The sequence below is a fragment of the Atractosteus spatula genome, chromosome 9 (genome assembly GCF_055471065.1).
Source record: "Atractosteus spatula isolate fAtrSpa1 chromosome 9, fAtrSpa1.hap1, whole genome shotgun sequence".
In the NCBI taxonomy this organism is placed as follows: domain Eukaryota; kingdom Metazoa; phylum Chordata; class Actinopteri; order Semionotiformes; family Lepisosteidae; genus Atractosteus; species Atractosteus spatula.
The window spans coordinates 16077517-16099295 of NC_142714.1; the positions used below are offsets into that span (position 1 = coordinate 16077517).

At 38.1% G+C, this 21779-nt stretch overlaps 2 protein-coding genes across 6 annotated transcripts; one reads left to right on the plus strand and one right to left on the minus strand.

The window, feature by feature from the left end:
• Positions 1–1697: 1697 nt before the first annotated feature.
• slc10a1 (solute carrier family 10 member 1) lies at positions 1698–10064 on the plus strand. Of its 2 annotated transcripts, XM_088924929.1 has the most exons (6): positions 1698–1842; positions 4131–4573; positions 5957–6161; positions 6817–6995; positions 7662–7861; positions 8944–10064. In XM_088924929.1, the coding sequence occupies exons 2-6, from the start codon at positions 4143–4145 to the stop codon at positions 9000–9002; spliced, it is 1074 nt and encodes a 357-aa protein (XP_088781055.1). In that variant the 5' UTR covers positions 1698–1842; positions 4131–4142; the 3' UTR covers positions 9003–10064. The 2 variants fall into 2 exon arrangements, with proteins under 2 accessions (XP_088781055.1, XP_088781054.1); XM_088924928.1 differs by lacking the exon at positions 1698–1842 and having other exon boundaries at positions 4115–4573.
• Positions 10065–10378: 314 nt separating this feature from the next.
• Positions 10379–20552, minus strand: srsf5b (serine and arginine rich splicing factor 5b). 4 transcript variants are annotated; one of them, XM_088924930.1, is made up of 8 exons: positions 20146–20552; positions 18410–18551; positions 17494–17564; positions 16946–17044; positions 15659–15728; positions 13555–13628; positions 12361–12465; positions 10379–11244 (listed from the first exon to the last, which is right to left on the minus strand). In XM_088924930.1, exons 2-8 carry the CDS (start codon positions 18533–18535, stop codon positions 11004–11006), a joined length of 786 nt encoding a protein of 261 aa, XP_088781056.1. In that variant the 5' UTR covers positions 18536–18551; positions 20146–20552; the 3' UTR covers positions 10379–11003. The 4 variants fall into 4 exon arrangements, with proteins under 4 accessions (XP_088781056.1, XP_088781060.1, XP_088781058.1 ...); XM_088924934.1 differs by having other exon boundaries at positions 18410–18548; positions 20146–20200; XM_088924932.1 differs by having other exon boundaries at positions 20112–20186.
• Positions 20553–21779: the final 1227 nt, after the last annotated feature.

A 21779-nucleotide genomic window follows, 5' to 3' on the forward strand; every position in this document is an offset into this window, starting at 1 on the left:
TTGTCCCTTTTCTGGCACTTCTGAGACAGATCAAAGTTAATTGCCCCTTCCTCTCTATAATGTATAAACATTCTTGCAAGCAACAGCATATGGAATATTGTTTACAGTTTCAGAATTAGTGTAGATATATTTGCAGTATGTTAACTTACTAGACAACATTTATATAATTCATTCATGTCTATAAAATTTACTGATCTCAATATCTGTATTTAAAAAAATGTGTATTGGAGAGGGCCATTTACAAAGTGGTCACCCAAAACGAAAACTGGAATGTATTTCTCCCACTGCCTACAAAGCAATCTTATCTCCTCACTAAAGTTCTTACATTTTATAGTGTTTGACTAGGAAATCTGTTGGGACTTTGTCCATGAAATTGACTTTTCTTCACAGCACAAAATGTTAGGAATCTATTTTTAATCTTAAACAAAAAGTAAACAAAGTGAATTAAATGAAACAGTTAACTGTCAACGTGTCTACTGTTTTATACAGTAAAAAAAAACTTCTGCCATCTGAGATGAAAACAGTATACTGAAATTATTTGCTTAAAAATACTTTGGTTTTAGTCACTGGAAAAAAAAGTTTCAGGTATGGACTTCCAGTTACACAGTATTTCAGAGGAATTAATGTTACTGGACTGGATCAGGCACCTAATATACTGTATAAAAACCCTTAGGGCAAGATAGAAGTTTAAGGATTTCAGACACAATATGAATGGATTTTAAAATATCACATTTTACAAAAGAAGTATACACTCTTTCATGTGACCACTCAGCCATGTGATAAGACAGCCCATTGCTTGCTGTGAGCAAGGTTTTGGTGAAGAATGTGTGATTGTGGAGATGCAATTACATGCAGTCTAAAGAACAAGAAAGACTAACAGCACACAGCAAAAGACAGAGCATGCACAATGAAGGTAGGAAACAGTTTTGGTGTACTTTGAAAGTTATGGACTCAAAGTTGAAGTGTTATAAAAAAGACACATAGAAATTTCATCTTTTGCTTTTTATCTTTATTTTTTGAAAACTTAGTACATAACATTCTTGCCTTAAAGTACAAAATTCGGTCTTAAAATATACTATAACAAAATGCTTTTGAATTTTTTTTTTACGATTTAAGAAAATGATTAGTCAAATGATCAATTGAACCTACAAAACTATTTATTGTTTTATAAGTTGTAATATTAGACCTCTTACTGTATATTGCAAAATGTGATAGTGCAAAGAGCAGAATATTAAAAGTCTGGTTTGGATTCATTTGTTGTATTGAAAATCACATACAGTAGTTCTGCAGTTTCCACAAGCTTTTTTTTTTTAACCTATCCCTAAATGTCATGAAATAGTTGCTACTTTAAGGGTTTAAATACAAAAAAAGCAGGTGAGAAGATATTTGATTTATATTATTAAATTGAGTAAATGGTCATTTTAATTAAGAAAAGTCATTTTACTGTTCGCAATAATAGAAGCATTTACTTTCCGTGTAAAATTGTTCAGTGCAAAAGGTGCAAACATCAACATCTGAGTCTTTGTGCTGATTTGGATTTGGAGTAAATTCCTTCTTCTGGTCACTTAACAATAACCTGAATAGTTGAGTCTGATGGTAAAATCACTTTGCCAAGGAGTACCTGGGGAACAGAGAGGGGCAGATAATGAGTGTTCTAAATTGGCGGCACATCCAATCAAGCACAGAAGCTGAATGTCATGGCAACATGGCTTTATGGAGCTCTATCAGAGTTTTTCACAGAAAGGCTTGGAACTCACTGCAGAACAGAAACTTAAAAATCCAAGGCACAGGAGCTAGTGTCAGAAAGAGGAGGACAGGTTTTACTAGTGATCTACTGAGAAGGTAAGGTGATCACCAGCATCAAAACAAGCAGATTGTACACTGTTTTTAGTCTCTATGTTTTCTTCTGAGCCATTGGAATGGGTTTGGTACAGCGATCTGAACTGTGGTGTGGAACGGTGGAACTGTGGTTGAATTGTTGGATTTGTACAGTGGTGAAGATGACGATAAAATCTCAGATAAAGCATATTGACTGAGGACTTACAGTATATGGTTATGTGTCATGCAGCTGAATACATTTTTTGAAAGAGATCCATCTTGCTTGTCACAGTGGTGATGTATTGCCTGTGTCCTGCTTTAATGTATCGATGTGTCCTGCTTTAATTTTGCTGCAATACAAGCAAGTCCTGAACAGGCACTGGAGTTAGAAACAATGATGGCACTATAAAGAGTGGGAATTAGGAAAACTATACAGCAGCTTATTGAGCGAAAGAACTGCAAAACCATAAACAATCAACAATGCTCTAAATGGTAAATTAATTAGACATAGAAGCAGTATTATGAGGATTTAAACAAGAAATAACCAGTGCTTGGTTGGCTTTTCAGAAACTTTTGGGGGAAATTCTAATTCACATTTTTCTAAACCATGAGGCATAAGTACTTTCTAAGCAGCATATTCACGCTCAGTGTAACAAGTGAAATAATAAGGTTTCTAAATTATTTTGACATTTTTCTACAATCTCTAACACCCCCCCCCCTACTTACTATAGGCTGAATTACACAAAAATAATTGTATACCATATCATTAAAAAACAACAACAACTCTAAGAAGGCTTTAAAATAAAGGAAAAAAGGACAGGGACTGATACACAGAATTACCCAGAAATAAAAGGTGACATTTTGTACTTTGCCTCATATTCATCTTTTCATCTCAAATCTGAACTGCTTGAGTACACAGCAAAAATAGCAAATGTTGACTTCAGTGTCTCAGTACTTATGGATGGCACTTAATAATAGATAGAGTTCTCAAAAGAACCTTAAAAATGAGTTATAAATAGCAATATGTATCCGATCCTATGAGTTGTTGTTCAGAATCTCAGTATTTTGAGCAATTTTATGCTATCATGCTAATATGTCAGTCAAAAACTAGTATAAAAGTACAAATTATTCTTTACAATGTCTAGCATCATGTCAGTGAATGTGTGCTGGTGTACAAACTGTGAATGGCTGTCATAGAAACTGAGGGCAGTGTGCCCAGGAGTAGCAATGTTTTGTTGAAACAGTTTGAACAGTGGGATGAAACAGTGATGAAAGGCTTCTAATACAGTGGCTGTTCTCAGAAATAGTAGAAGCATTCATATCTTCTTTTCATTACTTAAAAATAACTAAAAAATAAGAAAACCAGTCAAGACAGAAAGGCTAGTTCCGTAGGCCTATGTATGTAAAATAGTAGATTGAAAAGATGCAGATTTCTATGAAAGTCTTTTTAAGGCAACATTCAGCTCATGGCTTGCTGACTGGTCAAAATAATAGATTGAGCTCGCTGTATGTAAAGGAACAAGTAAAGGTTTATTCCATGCCGAAAAAAGAGAAGAAAAGAAACACAACATTTCGGCTGTGGAGCCTTCTTTGGGTGTGTAACTTGTTCCTTTGCAGCCTATGCACACTGACGCAGCTACCTACTTGAACTACTCTCTGTATGTAGGTTTAAAGAAACATTAATTGATAGGAGTTATGATGTAGGCCTTGTCTGAAAACCATATTAGAATTCAAAACATATTTTGTGTAAGATAAAGAGCAAATATATGAAGGTCTTTAACTGTATAAATATGGAAAATATTAATGAACCAACAAAAATGGAAAAATAAGTATATTGAAACAATGGTGACAGTAAGCTTATTTCATTTTCACATGCATACATTTCTTGTTGGCATAAATGTATAAATGTTTTGGGAAGTTTTAATTCACTGGCAAGAAAGCACTGGACAGTGTCACATGGTTTTGAGTCTGAAAATAAATCAGCTTCCTGCTGAAGGATATGAACTAAGTGATGTTTTTCTAATCTTATGGCTTGCCTTCCATATTCATTTAAAAAAATACTAGTACAGAAAACACAATGTGAACTTTGAGAGTTAAAATCGTAGAATATTTTTGTGCCATGAGGTAACATGCTTGTTTAAAACTGTATTAATGAACTACTTTACTGTATTTCTGGCACCTTGAGTGATATTGAACCTTTTTATTGCTTTCGGATTGCTGTTAAAACCTTCCATTATGAAGGTTCCAAATCTCCATATTCTTCTAACCACAACTATTAATAGATGGTTACTGTTTGATTTTTGTCTTTAAAGGTCAATTAATTAATGGTCAATTTCTGGATGGACAACATGATAAATCAGACAGAGTTGCAGTATACTGGTGACAGTCTTTGGTACCAGAACCACCTCCTCAATGTCTCACTGTCCAATATCTCATGGACCTTCCAGTCACCTTTTTCACCGGTTATGGACAAGGCCATTAGTGCCATTACCATCTTCATTCTGTTCATCACCATGATTTCCCTGGGTTGTACCATGGAGATCTCCAAGATTAAAACCCACATTCTGAAACCCAAGGGTGTAGGCATCGCTGTGGTAGCCCAGTATGGCGTTATGCCCGTCACAGCCTTTGCTTTGGCCAAAATGTTTCAGCTTGGTGCTATTGAAGCAGTGACCGTGCTCATCTGTGGCTGCTGTCCAGGAGGAAACTTGTCCAACATCTTTGCTCTTGCTATTAATGGAGATATGAACCTCAGGTACAGTCATCCATGATGCCACCTTTCTCATCACCCGCCGGTTATCGTCTCTGTAAAAATAACACCATTTAATATGTTGACCCCTTCTTTTATGAGGTCTCTACTTTCCACATAGTTTTTGTAATGCTCATTTGTTTTGGCGGCATCTGTTACTTTGCATTTTATCTACATAAAGTAAACATATTCATGTTGCATTTGGTCCATTGCACTTGTTGCATTTGTTGCATTTCAGCTTGTACAGAAGATCTTGAATTTCCTAATCAAAGTATCGATTATGGGTACCTCCTGTTTTTGTTAACTGCAAATTTCCATCTACAACTATCATGGGTCCAGAGCATGTACGGTATTGTAATTGTAAGGGCAAAAGTTCCAAATGCTCCAACATTAAAATCAATTAAGGTACAGAAATGCAAAAAAAAAATACATGATTTAAGTACATCAAAAAGAGTAATAACACAACTCTAAATACTAAGAAATACAGGATAATGCTGCTGTTACACCAGTAAAAATCAGTAGTCACCTGTGTGTATTTTTGTTATTAAATAAGCGAAAAACTGATGATCAGTTCAGCTGATGACATTTCCATTGTCTCACTGTGATGGACTTACAGTGGCAAAACTTAAGATAAAATATTTGCAAAGCTTGGGGTCTCTTAAGGCTAGTGAATATAAAAACTTGCAGTTTAAAGAAAAATTCCTAGTATCAGTTACTTGTTACATTTCCACAAAGTATAAACGTTTTTTCAAACCTCACAAAGGTCAATAAATTAATAACTGCTTTGTGAATAATATCTTATAACCATATTAGATATTTAGTGCCTGAATGCAATATTACATGTTCAATAACCCAACCCATAATGTAAGTTATACATACTGTAGCAATTAACCTATACCAACAAGAAGTATTTTTGTTATGTTTTTAATGATCAATTATGTTGGCTTTTATTATTTTAGACAAATGAAGTTTGTAAAAAGGCTAGTCCAGGCTCAATATGGATGCTTTTTTTGTCTTTGAGCCACCATAAAAAGGCCATAGGTTTCAGATTTTTAGGATAGAAATATTGTGAGCAGTGCTGTGGCACGGTGGTTAGCATTGTTACCTTGCAGGACTGGAACTCCGGGTTCAATTCCTGGGGTGCCATTTGTGAGGAGTCTGCATGTTCTCCCCTTGTTCACATGAGTTTCTTCCGGGTGCTCTGGTTTCCTCCCTCAGTCCAAAGACATGCTGGTAGGTTAACTGGCTTCTGTGAAATTGGCCCTGGTGCGAATGTGTGTAAGTTTGTGTTTACATGTGCCTTGTAACGGACTGGCGTCTGATTCAGGCTTTATCAGGGAAAGCGGATTGATAAGCTAAGAAAGGCTGTTTCTTGTGCCTCCTTTCCAGTATTGTGATGACAACATGCTCCACAGTGCTGGCCCTGGGAATGATGCCACTGCTGCTGTATCTCTATTGTCAGGGGTTCTCGAATTTGGAGAATGCAGTTCCCTATGGAGGCATCACCATGGCCCTGGTCATGACACTGGTCCCCTGTGCCATTGGGATAGCCATCAATGCCCGGGTGCCACGCTATTCGCAGATCATTGTGCGGGTAAAATGAATCCACCTCTCACTCACACCATTGCGCCATACCCATTTGACTTCCACACTGCCTACACATTCTGTTTGTTTGCTTCACTGAACAACCTCCAGTGTAGGGCAATCTGCAGAAAGAAATGTGTGAAATGAAAAGGGGTCTTAAATTGACCTTTTCTATACAAAGTCTGTCTGGGGAGATCAGTTCAAAGTTAAAAAGCCATTTTCACCTCAATTAAATTCCAGTTTGCTGCAAGCCACAAGAAGGCATCAGTCACGTTTGAAACTGCTTTTCCTAAAATCAAAGCACTGTGAATCTCCCCAGTTTAACTGTTGCTCAGTGGTTCAGTCTCTTCCACGTATTATTGTTTTGCTTACGTTTTTAATGAACAAGCCTAGAATGTGTTGAAAGGGATGAATGTGCTTCAAATATGAAAAAAATAATACATTTTTAATACATATTTAACATTAGAAATATAAACACAGACTTATTGCTGGTTTTATTCCAATTTCTTATCCTATAAACTTTTCAGAAATGCAAATAACGGATTTAACGGGTATAAAAGCAGGATCAGGAACACTGACAGTAATATAGACATGGATCAAATCCCAATGGCAATGGCTGATCTGTTTTTCGGCAGTCTTGATGCTCAGTGGCTCTGTCTTTCCAGGTGGGGCTGGGTGCTCTGCTGATGGCCTCAGTGGCAATAGGAATCCTCTCTGGCATTACAGTAGGGAGGACTGTCTGGGTTGTCCTATCTCCTTCGCTCATAGCCACAGCTTCCCTAATGCCACTCATTGGCTACCTGCTGGGGTACATCTTGTCCTCCATCTTCTGCCTCAACGAGCAGTAAGAGAAAGTATTTTTACATAACCCTAATCTTAACCCTATTTTTGACATTTTACAGCTGAAAACTACACAGAACATTTCTGGAATTAAAAAAAAAGATCAAAGTAAAAATGCTCACCTCTACATACAGTTTCTAGACACATTAAAGTCAACTCTTAAATATGTGACAAAACACATGTATGTATTTTATACAGTTTCTCTTTCCAACTCTTAACAGATTAAAATATCCCATATCACACTCTGCTGGTAGCATCTTGTACACAAAAGTATTTTTCAGAATAATTACAAAGATTATGTTCAATTATTCTGTAATTCTGGAAAAAAATCCTGAATTGGCTGAAGGAAATATATTAAGTTATCATAGCATTATTTCTATTTAATATATGCAATACCAAACCTTGTCTGCAAAAATAAACTTAAGATATCTTTACATTCACCAACTGCTTTTCAATTTGTATTGTGAGGAACTCCTTTGCTCTTGAAATGACTCACTACACAGTTACATAACACACAATGTACACATTCAAGGCCTGGTTTCAGTTTCAGTTAATTTGTCATCGTCACTCATGAAGCCCAGACGCTGCTTTTTAATAAGTTACCGTCTTAAAATTGTCTTCCAATTTCATTGCATAAAACGATTGAGTTACTCTTCCCTCCCTTCCTCAGGTGTAAAAGGACAGTGTCCATGGAGACAGGCTGTCAGAATATCCAGCTCTGCTCAGCCATCCTTAAAGTGGCATTCCCCCCAGAAGTAATTGGACCCTTGTACCTGTTCCCACTCATATACATCCTTTTCCAGTCTGGGGAGGCCATGGTCTTAATAATTGCCTTCAGATGTTACCGAAGGTTTAGGCTTCCTGCAGAAGGTAAGTCATTTAGTAATGAACATCATAAATCAAGTTTTCATATTCTTATGAAAATTTGACAATAGTTTTACAGGAGGAAGCAGTCCTACTGGATGGAGTTCAGTTCATTCTCTACTGGTATAGCAGGAACACCTAGAAATAATGCCTGTGATATTCATGAAAATGTTAAAAATTGTAACTTGCTGTAACTTCATATTTCACTTATGTTTTGGAGACTTCACATATTTACTCGTGTTCTGAAAATGTAAATAAGACAAACACAGGAATGTAGAAACATTGTGTGTTATACAGGCATTTCTCAGCTTGAATTTAGCTGGCTAACATACTTTCAACTCAAGTAGCCATGATCAGAATTAGGGGTATTAGTGAATTTGAAAAGCAGATTGGTCAAAGTTATGGACTGCCAGGTTTCTACTGTGATCCAATTTCCCACAAGCTTTCTTTAAAGAGCACATTGGTCAATTCTGTTACTGAACTCCTTTTATAACTTCACCTATTTACTTAGCAATCAACTTGTCAAGTAGAGTGTTTATTGGCAGAGTGAGAAATACCAGGGTATGGTACAGTACATTGCTGTGAATGAGAGGTAGATACTTTTAATTATTGTGTTATCATGTAAGCAGTTGGGGCTTGTATGAAGGAAAGAAACTGTGTGTGTATGTATAAATGTTTGTCTGGCTCACAAGTCAATGTCATGGAGTGAATTTGGGGATCTATAGTAAATCTGAACAAAACATCTTAAGTAGTTATGAGTAAAAGCGCATAAAACATTATCAGAGAAAGACCAAAAACTACCAATAATGACTACCTAGTACTAAGTGTAGCACTTGCCATTACCTTTAAATCCTAGCAATGACAAGACAAATAGGAATTCTGCTCTGTGATCTTTTATCAGACTTCCAATTTAGGCAGTCTGCTGTACATCACTGACCCAAAAGAGCTACTGCACAGCAAGGCATGCAGGACAGGATTTCATCTAATACGTGGCTTAATATACCCACTCAACACAGCAATTATAATAACGGCAATCAATGATCAATAAATAATATTATTTGATTTTGCTTTCTTTCCTCCCACTTCAGAGCCACAAAAGACGACCTGTGTGATTATTGACATTAATGCAGAAGAAATGAAGATATGAAGCTGCCACAAATACACAAGCAAATACGCCAGAGCAAGGTCAAACTGCATGCTAACAAATATATTTAAGTGAACACCCTTACTTTTTGTGAATCTCTTAAGGATTTCACTTAACAATGCAAGAATAACATCTTGTTTTGTGAAGATATTTTCATGCAGCAGTGGCTTTATGAGGGGCCTGGACTGTAGAATGTAGAATACTTCATTGCACTGACTTTGTCTCTCAATTGTCCTCAGTTACACAAAGAATAAAACATGAGGTCTTTGATATGGACAAACCTGGCTATGTCACACCTGAACTATGAAATAGGAAAGTGAGATCAAAGTATCTGTTGCTTCATAGTGTACTCACAGTTGGTCTAGAAAACATCTTTAATAATTTCAGTGAAAATACAGAAAGCATAAAAGCACCATCTAAATATACAAAACAAATATGGGGTTTCTGGTTTATATAATTTTTTCTTCATCAATGTTTTACGTGGAGAAAATATTATAATTTACCTTTATGACATGACCATCGAAGCTCTTAGCAAATAATTTCCATAACTTCTGTAATTGGAACAATTTATACAAAACAGCAAAGGACATGGTATTTCAAATTAGTTATAAAATGTTAAATTCACCCAGGCTTTGTTCCCGTTTATGAAACATTTTTGATAAATCCCATCTTTCAAACTCTTAACCAAACTTGTGGACTGTAATTGTATATAAAGTCTCTCTATCAGTTATTAATGTAGCAGAATTAGTTCTTATTATTAATTACAGGGCATTAGATATAATTAACCAGAACTGTTATGTACCTGAATTAAAATCCTTGGGTTGTTGTTTTTTTTTTTAAAGAAATAGTATGTGATTTTCAAATTGGTATTTTCATTTCAGCACGTCTGAACTTGTACTGTATATGCATTGTTAATAAGAGAACAACCTCCGTCTGTTAACACTTGATTTCCAAATCATAGATGGAAGACAAAGTCCCACAGGATTTTACTAAAAATATTTTGTTGTTGTTGAAACAGCTTCTAGAACTGGACATTAAACATTAAAGTTATCCTTTGTGTGAAAATGCATCATTTCAAGATTCTTTCCCCATCAAATGTGCTGTAACTTCAAGTTTAATGAATTTCTAGTGTATTTCATTCCCATTAGTACATCCTTTCTATAAAGAATACAAAATGTTTAAGAAATGTCATTTTAAAATTTTGTTCCACATGATTGACTGCATAAGTAGACTAACTGAAGTCTTTTCCTGATTCTGACACCTTAAAGATCTGATACAGACAGTAGGATGGTATGTGGAACACCAACTTATTCAAACTCCTTATCCTTGATCAAAAAGCTCTAAAAGTTGTAACCCTAAGAGATACAGAACGACACTGGTTTGTTTGTTTGTATTTATTCTTAAGTTGCACATAAAGAATATTTTACAATGTTAACTGAAACATTTTCCAGGATATGATGTAAAATGCATCGAACCATCAGCTGCTCAAGTTGATTTTTTTATATCAAACAGCCTGGGAAAACACAGAACCATTAAAAAAAAAACAAACATTATTTTACATCCCCCCAGCAGAGAGGAAGAACTGCTTGCCGAAAGTTTTCTCAGAGGTCCATCAAGTCCTATCGGTTATTGAAAACGGCAGGTTTGAAATCAGCTTGCAGATGCGGGAAATAAAGATACAAATACAGAACCTTACAATCAATTTTAAATATGAAGTCAGAAAACAACAAATCTCACAGGGATTTTTGTTTATTGTGTTTAAATCAGTGAGCCCACAACCACTAGATTTCCAGCCCCTAAGTGGTCTTACCTCGTGCTGGCGAAGTGGTAAGATGTCAGTTCTCTCAGTCCACAGCACACTCCAAACCCCGCGACTGAGGACTACAGGCAGCGCTGCCCACGCCTGTGTCAACAGCACGTCCGCAGAGCCCAGGGACAGAAGGCCTGTTACAAGAGTGCGGACCTGGGCCAACGCAGTCCAGAGGCTGTGAGCCGCGGCGGGGCTCAGTGGCCACCCTCGGAGCGCGGCGAGTGCGACTCGGAGCGGGGCCGCGGACACTCGCCCGCGGGCGGAGAGCTGGAATGAGCCCGGGAGCCGTGCTTTGAGTCCTTGTCACGGGCGGGAGAACCACTGGCCGACCGGGAGCGGCTGGTGGACCTGGAGCTCCGGGACCTGGAGCGGCTCCGGGAGCGAGAGCTTGACCTGGAGCGAGAGGAGCTGTCGGATCGGGAGCGAGTCCTAGACCTGCAGGAAAAGTATCCCATTTTAGCAGGGGTCAGAAAATGGGAGAAGTGCATGCAGCTTCTTCGCCAGCAGCCATATCAACCTGCAACTCACAACTGACAACCCTCTGAAGCTAAGCAGGTGTGAGCTGGGTCAGTACCTGGATAGAGATTAAAAACTAAGGTTGCTGCTGGAAAAGGGTGTTAGTGGGGCCAGCAGGGGGCACTCACCCTGGGGTTTATGCTTCAGTATAGTGACGGGGACACTGTGCTGTAAACAGCTGCCGTCCTTTGGATAAGACGTAAACCCGAGGTCCTGACTCTGTGGTCATTAAAAATCCCAGGGCGTTTCTCAAAAAGAGTAGAGGTGTAAGGCCGGCTACCTGGGCAAAGTTTCCATTGCCCCTTACCAATCATGTCCTCTAAATAATAATCCCAATCTATGAATCGGTTTTCCTCCCCACTGACAGCTGATGTGTGGTGAGCGTTCTGGCGCACTATGGCTGCTGTTGCATCATCCAGGTGTGGCTGCACATTGGTGGTGGCGGGGAGGAGTCCCCGTTACCTGTAAAGCGCTTTGAGTACAGTATCCAGAAAAGCGCTATATAAGTGTAAGCGATTATTATTATTATTATTCTTTTGCTTCCTGTGTCACAAAGGTTTCTGTGCTCCAAACCTGAAACAGCCTTGCAAAGTGCTAGAAGGAGCCACAAACTCATGTGCTTATGAATGTAGTTTGATCCAGTGCCTCCCAAAGAGAAATGGCCCATTTTGCTATGTCTGCTGTAGGAGAACCTGTGGACATTATTCTTGGGTCTCCGAATCTCCAATGACCTAAGTGCATGACTCAATTGCCTACAGGGCCAAACCAACCTTACATTTGTAACTGAAGGCAGCTAAGCTTCTCGATCATGCAATGCTGTTTTATCCAGAGTAATTACACACTATATAACTAAGTGGAAGGCTCCAGTCTTCTTGCAACTTCAAAAGACATCTAATTGGGTTTGATTGGCTACTCTATAAAATACGCCCCTGAGTTTACTCAGTGATCCCTGCTCACTGACCAAATATGCTCTCTCCTGGTCACACATGGCACAGACAAGAATCACCACCAAGAGGAGTGGAGGAAAAGACTCACCTCCTTTTCAGTTCTGTAAGTTTGATTTTTCGCCCATTAATTTCTTTTCCAGACAGCTTTTCAAGAGCATTTTTCAAATCGCTGTAAGAGGCAAACTCTACCACCCTGTAGAGCAAGAAAGCACTGTTAACCAACCATATGCTCTGCTCAGAAGATTAAAGTCAAGAGAAATATTACAAATACAGATGAAGTGTTCTAACACCACCAAAATAAAGGATTAAACAGGACAACAAATTTTAACATTTGTTTATAAAAACAAAGCAAGCAGGCAGCTTATTTGGACAAAATACAAATGTTTTTTTTAATGCTACTATATTATACTACTTCAATCTGGAAGAGCTAATAGTATTTTTCTCATCTCAGTTTGCAGCTAGGAACCCTGTGATCTCACGCATGGCAGGCTCCTCCAATCTACCTACTTTCCCCATAAAGACATAAAGCAACTCAGCCCCCTACCAGAGGCTAAGCACCAACTTGAGAGGTGATGTGTCCCTTAGTGACAGGGCTACACATGTGGTGCTGTGAGCTGAGAGTCGCTGCTGACTTAACCCACAATAACCACAATGGTTGTCCAGTCCATTCTCTCCTGCAGTTTGGGGAATCGCAGTCATAGTTAATGACATGACACAGGCTCGAACCCATGTATCAGTTAAGCCAACTGGAGCCTCTGGGAAGGGCAGTCTCTTTTAATGCTCTGTATTTCAACTGCATATTACAGACTGATGGATCTTATATAGTGTTAAGACAATTTACAGAAAAGCTAAAGAAATCTTTCGCTTTATGACTTGGTATATAGAATCATTTGTACTCATACACTGCATTACCTATGCTTGGCCTTCAAGGCAATGAAGAAGTGGAGACGTTCTCAGTTCCACAGTAAAAACTACTTTTTACCTCTGAGTTAATGGTAAGTGTAGCACTTTGTATGTGCCATTAATGCATGCAATACTTTTGCAAATGAAAAGGTTACAAACAAGAGAAGGCCATTTGACCCATCTAGCCCATTTGGTTGTAAGTAGCTAATTGATCCAAGAATCTTATGCAGCTGTTTATTTTAAGAATGCAGGGTATTGGCTTCAAAACATGGCTGGACAGCTTGCTCTATACACCCAAAAACCAGTATATAAATGTAATTAATATACAGTATGTAAGACAATAATGCATCATTAGACAGTAGACATAAATAAATCTTACCCTTCATTAAGTTTAGGTCTGTGGGCATCCGCAAAAGTAACCTCTCCAGCCTGTCTCATGAAATCTTTCAGATCCTACATACAAGACCAGACTAGTTAGGGATGGTTTAATGTAAAAAGTTGCAGAATCAATGTATGTATTCATGGCTAACTAAAAGAATAAATGTTAGGTATACAAAGATACAGCCTACCCTAGCTGGGGAAAGGGGTCCAAGAATTACCCAGATTAAGATTTCAGCCACTTTTTTTAAACAGATACTTTTAATTTATTTAAAAATAAATGTGATTCAGCACAGTTGTGAGTTAGTAATCTATATAAATATAATCATATTCTCTCATGTTATTGTGCTACCCAGATCACTACCAGTTCCAACTTAAAATTGGCAATGAAGTGATTCCAATTAAAGGTAGTATTTATGACTTTTAGTTCTTAATTTTCTAGACAAAATAATTTTCAAAAGAAAGCTTCAAGTTTTTCATAAAACAATCTAACAGCAGCACTGTCCAGTACTTATTTGTTCTGAAGGGCCAGGATAGTGCACCTTCCAGAGCTCCTGATCAGTGACATACAGTGTACAAGAACATTAAGTAACATCATAAATCTATAAACTTAGCACTTTCTTGGAAAATACATTGAAGAAATAGCTGCAACACACATTCTTATATTTTAATCTTGAGAACACATTCACTTTAACTAGACCATAGGACTGAACAAGCTGAACTCTCAAGGCAGTTTTATTCCCCTTTTCCCTTCCCAAAATATGTTGAGGTTTGTCTATTTAGATCCTTAAACATCTATATCGCACACATTATTTACTTTCAGAAAGTCCTTTTAACACTGGCACGAAAACCTTCCAATATAACGCAACAGAAGACAGTTACTTTTTGTGAGGCCAGAACACAGAACACAAATGCATAGTATGAAATAATGACCAGGAATTTATAAATTGCAATAGCAGCATGCCCAAATATAAGAAAAAAATACTTGATTCAGAACATTTCACTTTATAAGAGTGTGGTGCAGCTATATCTTTCAAAGCAGCTAATGGCAAAGATTTGGAATATTGAATTTAACCAAGCTTACATTCTTGGACCCCAAAGTTAGCACTATTGCATTTGAATTCTGAAAATTGCAAGCTGCATTAAAACATTTCTATTACTTCCTTTTTAATTTCCCTATAGGAAATGTAATTTAGCCCCAAATTAGCAGGGTGTCAGTCTTTTCCACCCTTCACTCAGTTTTACTGTCTGGCTGGCTCTGCACCTGACGAAGGAAAGGTGGAAGTGTTCACTAATACCTTGGACCAAGACACGGGGTCTCCTAAAAAAAAGCTCGCACCTCGAATTTTCCTGTGTCACCTGGAACCAACTCGCACCACGTGGGGAAGGATTGGAGCTTCTCAAATTAACGAATCGATCAACACACACTCTCCCTCTCTGGCGCTTGCTTGATCGCAGCAAAGGGAACCAGACGGCACTTTTTGAAGGAAGTGCAGCCCGCGACTTTACAGCGAGGACCCAGCAAGAGCTCAAACGATCTGCAGGAGGCCCCCCGTGTCAACTAGGTGTGGTAGTAGCACAGACTGGCTGGTATGAACCACGTTCAACCCAGAGAGACCGACACTGAGGCCCTGAACTCCACGCCCGAAGGCAATCTCTTCCATACGAAACAACAGAGGCTGGCAAATAAAGGGGTTAACACGTGGTTAAAACAGAGGCAACAAGTAAAGAAAAAAAACTTCATAAATTAAAAAGAAGAATGTACTAATGGACCCTTACATAAAAGGTCATCTTTAATCCTGCTTATTTAAGGAAGAACTGTAACTGCTTGATCTGATACCAAGTCAGTGCAAATGAGAATAGCCATGTCAACAGTTTTCATATCGTTATTTTAACTGTACAAATGTTAACAGTTGTGTTTTTTCCCTTTCTGCCTGCCATTAAAAAACAATCATTTTCTACTTTTACATAATGCTTTTATGAATTACTGAAAATCACAATCTTCTTATGTTTTTAAAAATTACGTTACACTTCGGAGATTTCTGAATAAAACAAACTCTGACAACTAATACTGACCTTAGGTAAAAGACTGAAATTAAACGCACCTGCCAGCTGACTCTGGAGGACAGATTTTCCACGATGAGCCTGTTTTCTGTACGAAGAGGAGGAGGATTCCTACCGGGAGGGGAATAAATCAACTGAAACATTAATATAATATAGTGTGACATGAAAAAGAAAGTACACCCCCTTAAAATTCTATAGTTTTACATGTTAAGACATATTTGACCTTCAACTAGTCCTCAACAAGTTCTAACTGCAGATAAATCTAACCTCATGTGGCCGATAATTAACACAAATTTCAATAAGTACTTTTAATAAGTAGGTAGGTCCCTTTTCAGGCCATAAAAGCCCATGGGGAATGGGGAGCAAGGGCCACCATTTTTCTCTACCAACCGACACTGGAGGTGGAGGTGGAGGTGATGTGGTCAGCATCACGCTCCGGCTGGCCTATTACCCCCAGAAGGATTAACCCCCGATACTCACTTGGAAAGCAGCCTGAGTGGACCTGGGAGCTGTCTGGAAGGAATTAGAACAAGCTACATCGCTTGCCCCTACCTGGGATTGAACCCAGGCAAGGGCGTCTAGCTCTTGACTTTTAAGAAGTACTTTGTATTATTAAACAAGAAAATCAGCCCAGTATGGTCTATGGACCAGATCAATAAGAATCTCCAGAGACCTTTAGGTATCAAATTGAATGTGTTGCTCATGGCCAAATAAACACTGATATTTGTTTTAAAAAATAGTTCATAATGTAATGGTAAATTCGTGTAAGCACGTATATGTGATTAACCCTTCAGCTTCCCATTTTAATACCCCAAAACTCCATATCCATGCAAGGAGGAATGAAGACAAAACACAATTAAGCCAAGGCAAGACATCCGTGTCTGTCCTCACTGTGAGCCCAGGACTGTAATGTGGGATGGAAGATTGACCCTGTTCTCACTGACGGCAAGTAACCAAGGCACCCAATCAGGGCAGAAAAGAAGCGCCACATGGTTTACACTCTCAACTGCACGAGAGGCAGAGAGTTTAATATTGACTTTGCCTGTGGTGTGCTATGTCTTGGCATTGTATAATTGAGGATTATAGGTAGCCATCGCACAGCAACAAAGTAAACTATCATAGCTCATCATTTGTTATCCATAGATCCATCTTCTAACTGCTTCATCCAATTCAGAGCTGTGGGGGAGCCGAAGCCTATCCTGGGAAGTAACAGGCATAAAGCAGGACACACCCTTATTAACTACCTGTTGAGAAAATGATTTTTCTGGGAGATGCTTAGAGCCCAAAGAGAATAGGCAGGCCTGAAGCCTTAGGCCAGGGCTGCATACCTCCGACTGTCCCGCGGCCTTTCACTGTAGCGGTCCGGGAAGCGTCCTCCTCGTCCTCTTCCGCCACGCAGCCGCACGCGGGCGTGCTCGATTGTAACTCTGACGGAAAAAAAATAAGGTGCATTAACTCGCCGTAAAATTATCTCCTCCTACAACCAGAATGACACAATCCAGCTTTCTGAGGGCCACTTCCACCTGAAGCAAACTGATGGTCTGCAGTCTTCCATTAAACAAGGCAATGGACAAAATGGACAATTTTAAAACATTACATTTAAATGACCATATTTATAATTCTGTTCTCTTTTTCTTCCAAATTAATATTCTGTAAAACAAGATGAGAAAAAATAAAGACAGTGATTGCTGTCAGGACGCATTCTGACAATATTTCCCTGGAATTTCAGCAAGTCACACATGCCAATACCTCTACTAACTAAAAACGGATTTTTCTGCTCTTATCCTTCCTATTCTAGGATCTTAACCCAAATCTCATTTGGTAGGAAGAACCACATTATATCCGGGTGGAATGTATTAGATTCAATCCAGCTGACCTCTCATTGCAGAGCTCTTTCCCATCCAGTTCATACACTGCATCTTCTGCGTCACGAGGGTCATCAAATTCCTGCAATCAGCAAGCACCATCAGCGCAAGAGTGGAGACAATGTACTCTGCTGGGCTCACCTCACTGTCTGATGTTACTCCGTTACAAACAGGATTGACAGCACATAAAGTCAAACAGTCCGAAAGCCAAAATATAGGCTTTTGGCCATGTTTTTAAACAATAAGAACTTCATGTAAAATAATGAACAGCTTGGCATCAACATACTTTCCTGAGTGAATTCAACTCCAAAGAAAAAAGCAAAATCAGACTTCAACTTTGTCAATATACTGTGTGTAAAACCTGCTCAGAGAGCTTGACTTGGGTATCAGGGTAAAGATGTACAGTGTGAATGTATGCCTACATTCCACTGTTTGCTCGAAACTCCTCCTTCCCACATAGAGCAGTGTCACATTGCTGAAAATCCTGAGTTACATATAATGTGTACTGTGCTTCTACATAACTCCTTGTATTACACTGTATTCTAAAATACATAATCTACACTAAATAGTGTTCTGCACCAGTATTTTTTTCCAGTTCTGTAACTGACTCCTGAAGGTAAGTCCCTGTGAATAGCGCACAATCTCAAATAAAAAAATATATATTTTTGATGTTTGAGATGCCTTTGCAAACTGGAGTAATTGTGGTTGTTCAATGTGCCAACACTGTCTACAGAATTTGAAGAATGATGGATAAATGGATTACTGAATAATGAATTTGATGTCAGTCCTATAATTGCAATTACAGCTCAATAAATGGCATCCCACTGCCATTACAGAGAGAATAATTCACACAAATGTTCATATTGTCTATAAAAAGGGGTGTGCATTCTGAAGACGGTTCTAAACCAGACCACACGGAAAACCTACCACAAAACCAAAGCCACGCTTCAAGTCGATGTCCCGAATTCTCCCGTACCCCTTAAAAAATTTCTCGACGTCCTTCTCCCGAGCTGAGGGGTTAAGACGGCCAATGAAAACACGACAGCCACTCATCTTCAGGGGTTTCCTGCTGTCAATCACATAAAATCAAATGATATTTAAAAAGCTTTGCAAACTAAGTTTGACATCTTCATCATCCCCAACACGACCATCCACTAACCTCTGTCTCTGTTTGATTCTCAAACTGGCATTAAGATCTAAATATTTGCATTCAAAACAAACCTGGTCATCAATTATTGTATATGGCAATCTATAATATAATAAAATATAGAAAAACTTTTTAGTGCTCACCATGTAACCAGGTTGCTGTAGTCACACAAAACTGTGCAGCCTTCACCAACTATCATTTGCGAAGTAAGAATTATATAACAAACACTATATTTTTACAAACTCATGCCTACATAACTTGAATTAAATTAAGGGAAACAGTTCTAAGACTGTTAGCAATTGTATCTCAAAACAAACAATGGGAATGTTCTGTTTTCTTTTCACAGAAGAACAGAAATCCAGCTGTCTTTGTAACTATAAAGGTTTAAATAATTGCAGTTCACATAAACAACTACAGTACAGATACACATATTTTTTAAAAAAATATTAACTGTGATGCTTAAACAAAACGTGCCACTCTTTCAACTCTATAGGATAGCAAATGGAAATGGGTTCTTAGAATGCACCCAATTAGCAATTGTAATAAGAATAAAGGCTGAAGTTAAACTATCAATTCATTATGCTCAAAGCTACATTGCACAACATGCAATTACATCGCTTCCAGAAGCCAACACAGGCCCAGTATCTGAAAAGCCAAAAGTCAGGGATGGCTTAGCTTTACTGTTCCTTACATAGATGTAACGCATGAAATCATGAAAGAAGCAACATATTCAGCATTAACGTAATACATATAGATAAAAATATCTTATTCTCAGATTGTTCGTTAGTTTCATAGAACATGCACTCTAACTTTATTTTAAACTATATTAAATGTTATCATTTTCTGAGCAGCAATAACCTTGCTCAGAAATGACAGCAATTATGTATAATCCACATTCATTTGCAGCTCATTCTAAACATCTGATGTAGAGACAGTAATGCAATACAGGTTAAATTAAAATGACCTACTTTCCCAGGCCATTGTATTCAACGTAGCAGTACAGGCTAACTAAAACTACGTAGATAGCAATAAAGAAACCATCCCACCAATTCCACCCCAAGCAGTCAAAACAAATTATGACAAATAAAAACCAAGAGAATTCAAAGCCACGTTATATTTCATTAAAATATGTTTTCCTATAGATAGCGTGATAAAATTACAAAACAGTTACCTATTTATCAGCCAGAAATGGACTTAATATCCAGGCTAGATTTCACACGTAAAATACTCTTTTGGAAAATATTAGGTTAAGTATTCTTTTCTTACAGAACAGTGATTATTTGGCCGACAAACCTTTAATGTTAGTATGTTACTGCCACACCATTAAGGCCACGCACAAATTTATCAAAATGCCTGGAGTAAACTGCAATGACATAAATACGTTTAAAAAAATCAAAGACAGTTTCTAAATGATAGACGCTAGGTCTTTAAAATATCAAAGGCATTAGTAACCACACGCCTATCAGAAACATGAAAGCTTACCTGTCGTCTAAATTGTTAAAACACCGTTGCTTACCTTCTGTTAAATAACCTCTTAAATGACGCACAGCTGCAAAACACAAAATGGAGCCTGTACTGTACAAGTCCACCCACTTCTTCTCCTCAGCCATTGGCTGAAAATGCTAACCCATCGGCAACAGCATTTCTGGCTCTCAATTCGTGATCTACTAGCAGCAGCTACGGAAAATGATAATATAGATATTTGCCACACCAGTAAAATGTGCTAGATTTAATTAGTATTTCGAATAAATCGCCGCTGACTATAGCATAGAACTATAAAAAATTTGAAATGTTAAATAATTTTACATTATATGTAATGGTTGCAGTTAATTATGCTAGTCTAGAAACAGATCTTGTCCCATTATAGTGTATATTACTGTATTTGAGCCTCCGCCATGTTTTGTGCGGTGTGCTGAGACACCTAACACAATGCTTTTTCCTCCACGTGGGCCATGCAAAGACTCATGTTACCCACTAGATGGAACTGCAAGCTTCATAAACCAGCATGTTGACCCAACACTAATATTTAGGAAAGCAGCTAACTTCTTAACCAGTTAAATAGGTTTCTATTGAATGTGAAATCATCTAGACAATAGTTAACTTAAGCACCTCCATTTCACACAGCTACATGATATCGCATATTGTATTAAGTTAAGGATCAATTCATTAAATGCTTAACTGAGGTGTTAAGGATCACTTATAATCAAAGTGTCAATTATAATCAATTGTCAATCATTAGCGTGAGCAAAGACTAGAAAGACTGAAATAGAAGTGCTGAAGCCGATTGCAGGTCCCCAAACCTGGTTCAGGGCGCAGCTTGCAAATATGCCAGACGTCACTTATTAAATGCTGTGTTTAATCAATAAAAAATTCCATACCCAAGAGCAGAAACCAAAATTGGCCAACTGTTCCAATGAGGCAACCTGGTAGCTCAGTTAAGTAATTAAGCCTACATTAAACAAAAAGCAGCAGGTGTAGGCCTCCAGGACCATGATTAGGAATCCCTAATCATTTAGCACCACCACAAGGTCAAAGACTAAGGCAATGATGAAGGTTGAATTACATCATAAGAACTATTATAGTTACATTACTGGAATGCCATAAGGACTATTGCTAGCTAGGAGAAGTTACAGGTCAGAGCTGAAGGATCAGCATAGGTATTACATTGGAATTTAGCAGAAACCAGAGGGAAATCAGGCAAGCTACTGAATGTTGGGATAAGTTGTTAGCAGGATAATCGTCAAGAAAAAACAAAAGACAAAATATCACCTTTGTCTTGAAAGTCCAAAGTAAAGCCAAAAAGCTGCTGGTGTGTATGGCAGAATGTGCAGTGGTGTACATGGATCATAAGAGGACAAAAATAAGTGCATCATGAGCCACCTGGATGGCCAAAATATGATTATCTGTCCTCGTGTGGTGTCAGTTATGTCACTTTACCAATGCCATCTGGTGGTCTATAAAGGAAGTGGCCATGGCCTCAAAAATCCCAAGGGATGAAGAATCCCACTTAGCTGGAATGGGCCATCTGCAGCCAGTAACCTCCCAAAACATCCCCCATTCAATGATTTCCATGTTGATATTTAATAATCAAAACATTTTCCACCACTCAGTATATCATTCACTTCCTGTTTGACGCAAATGTAAAAACAC

Excerpts from the sequence above, each read along its gene's own strand:
- slc10a1 (XM_088924929.1), top strand. The coding sequence starts at position 4,143 with ATGGTCAATTTCTGGATGGACAACATGATAAATCAGACAGAGTTGCAG. Across the intron at positions 6,162-6,816 it reads ATTCGCAGATCATTGTGCGG|GTGGGGCTGGGTGCTCTGCT; the intron begins GTAAAATGAATC and ends CTGTCTTTCCAG. Across the intron at positions 6,996-7,661 it reads ATCTTCTGCCTCAACGAGCA|GTGTAAAAGGACAGTGTCCA; the intron begins GTAAGAGAAAGT and ends TCCCTTCCTCAG.
- srsf5b (XM_088924930.1), bottom strand. The coding sequence starts at position 18,535 with ATGAGTGGCTGTCGTGTTTTCATTGGCCGTCTTAACCCCTCAGCTCGG. Across the intron at positions 13,629-15,658 it reads CCTCCAGAGTCAGCTGGCAG|GATCTGAAAGATTTCATGAG; the intron begins GTGCGTTTAATT and ends TCTTGTATGTAG. Across the intron at positions 11,245-12,360 it reads CTTACAGAACTGAAAAGGAG|GTCTAGGACTCGCTCCCGAT; the intron begins GTGAGTCTTTTC and ends CTTTTCCTGCAG.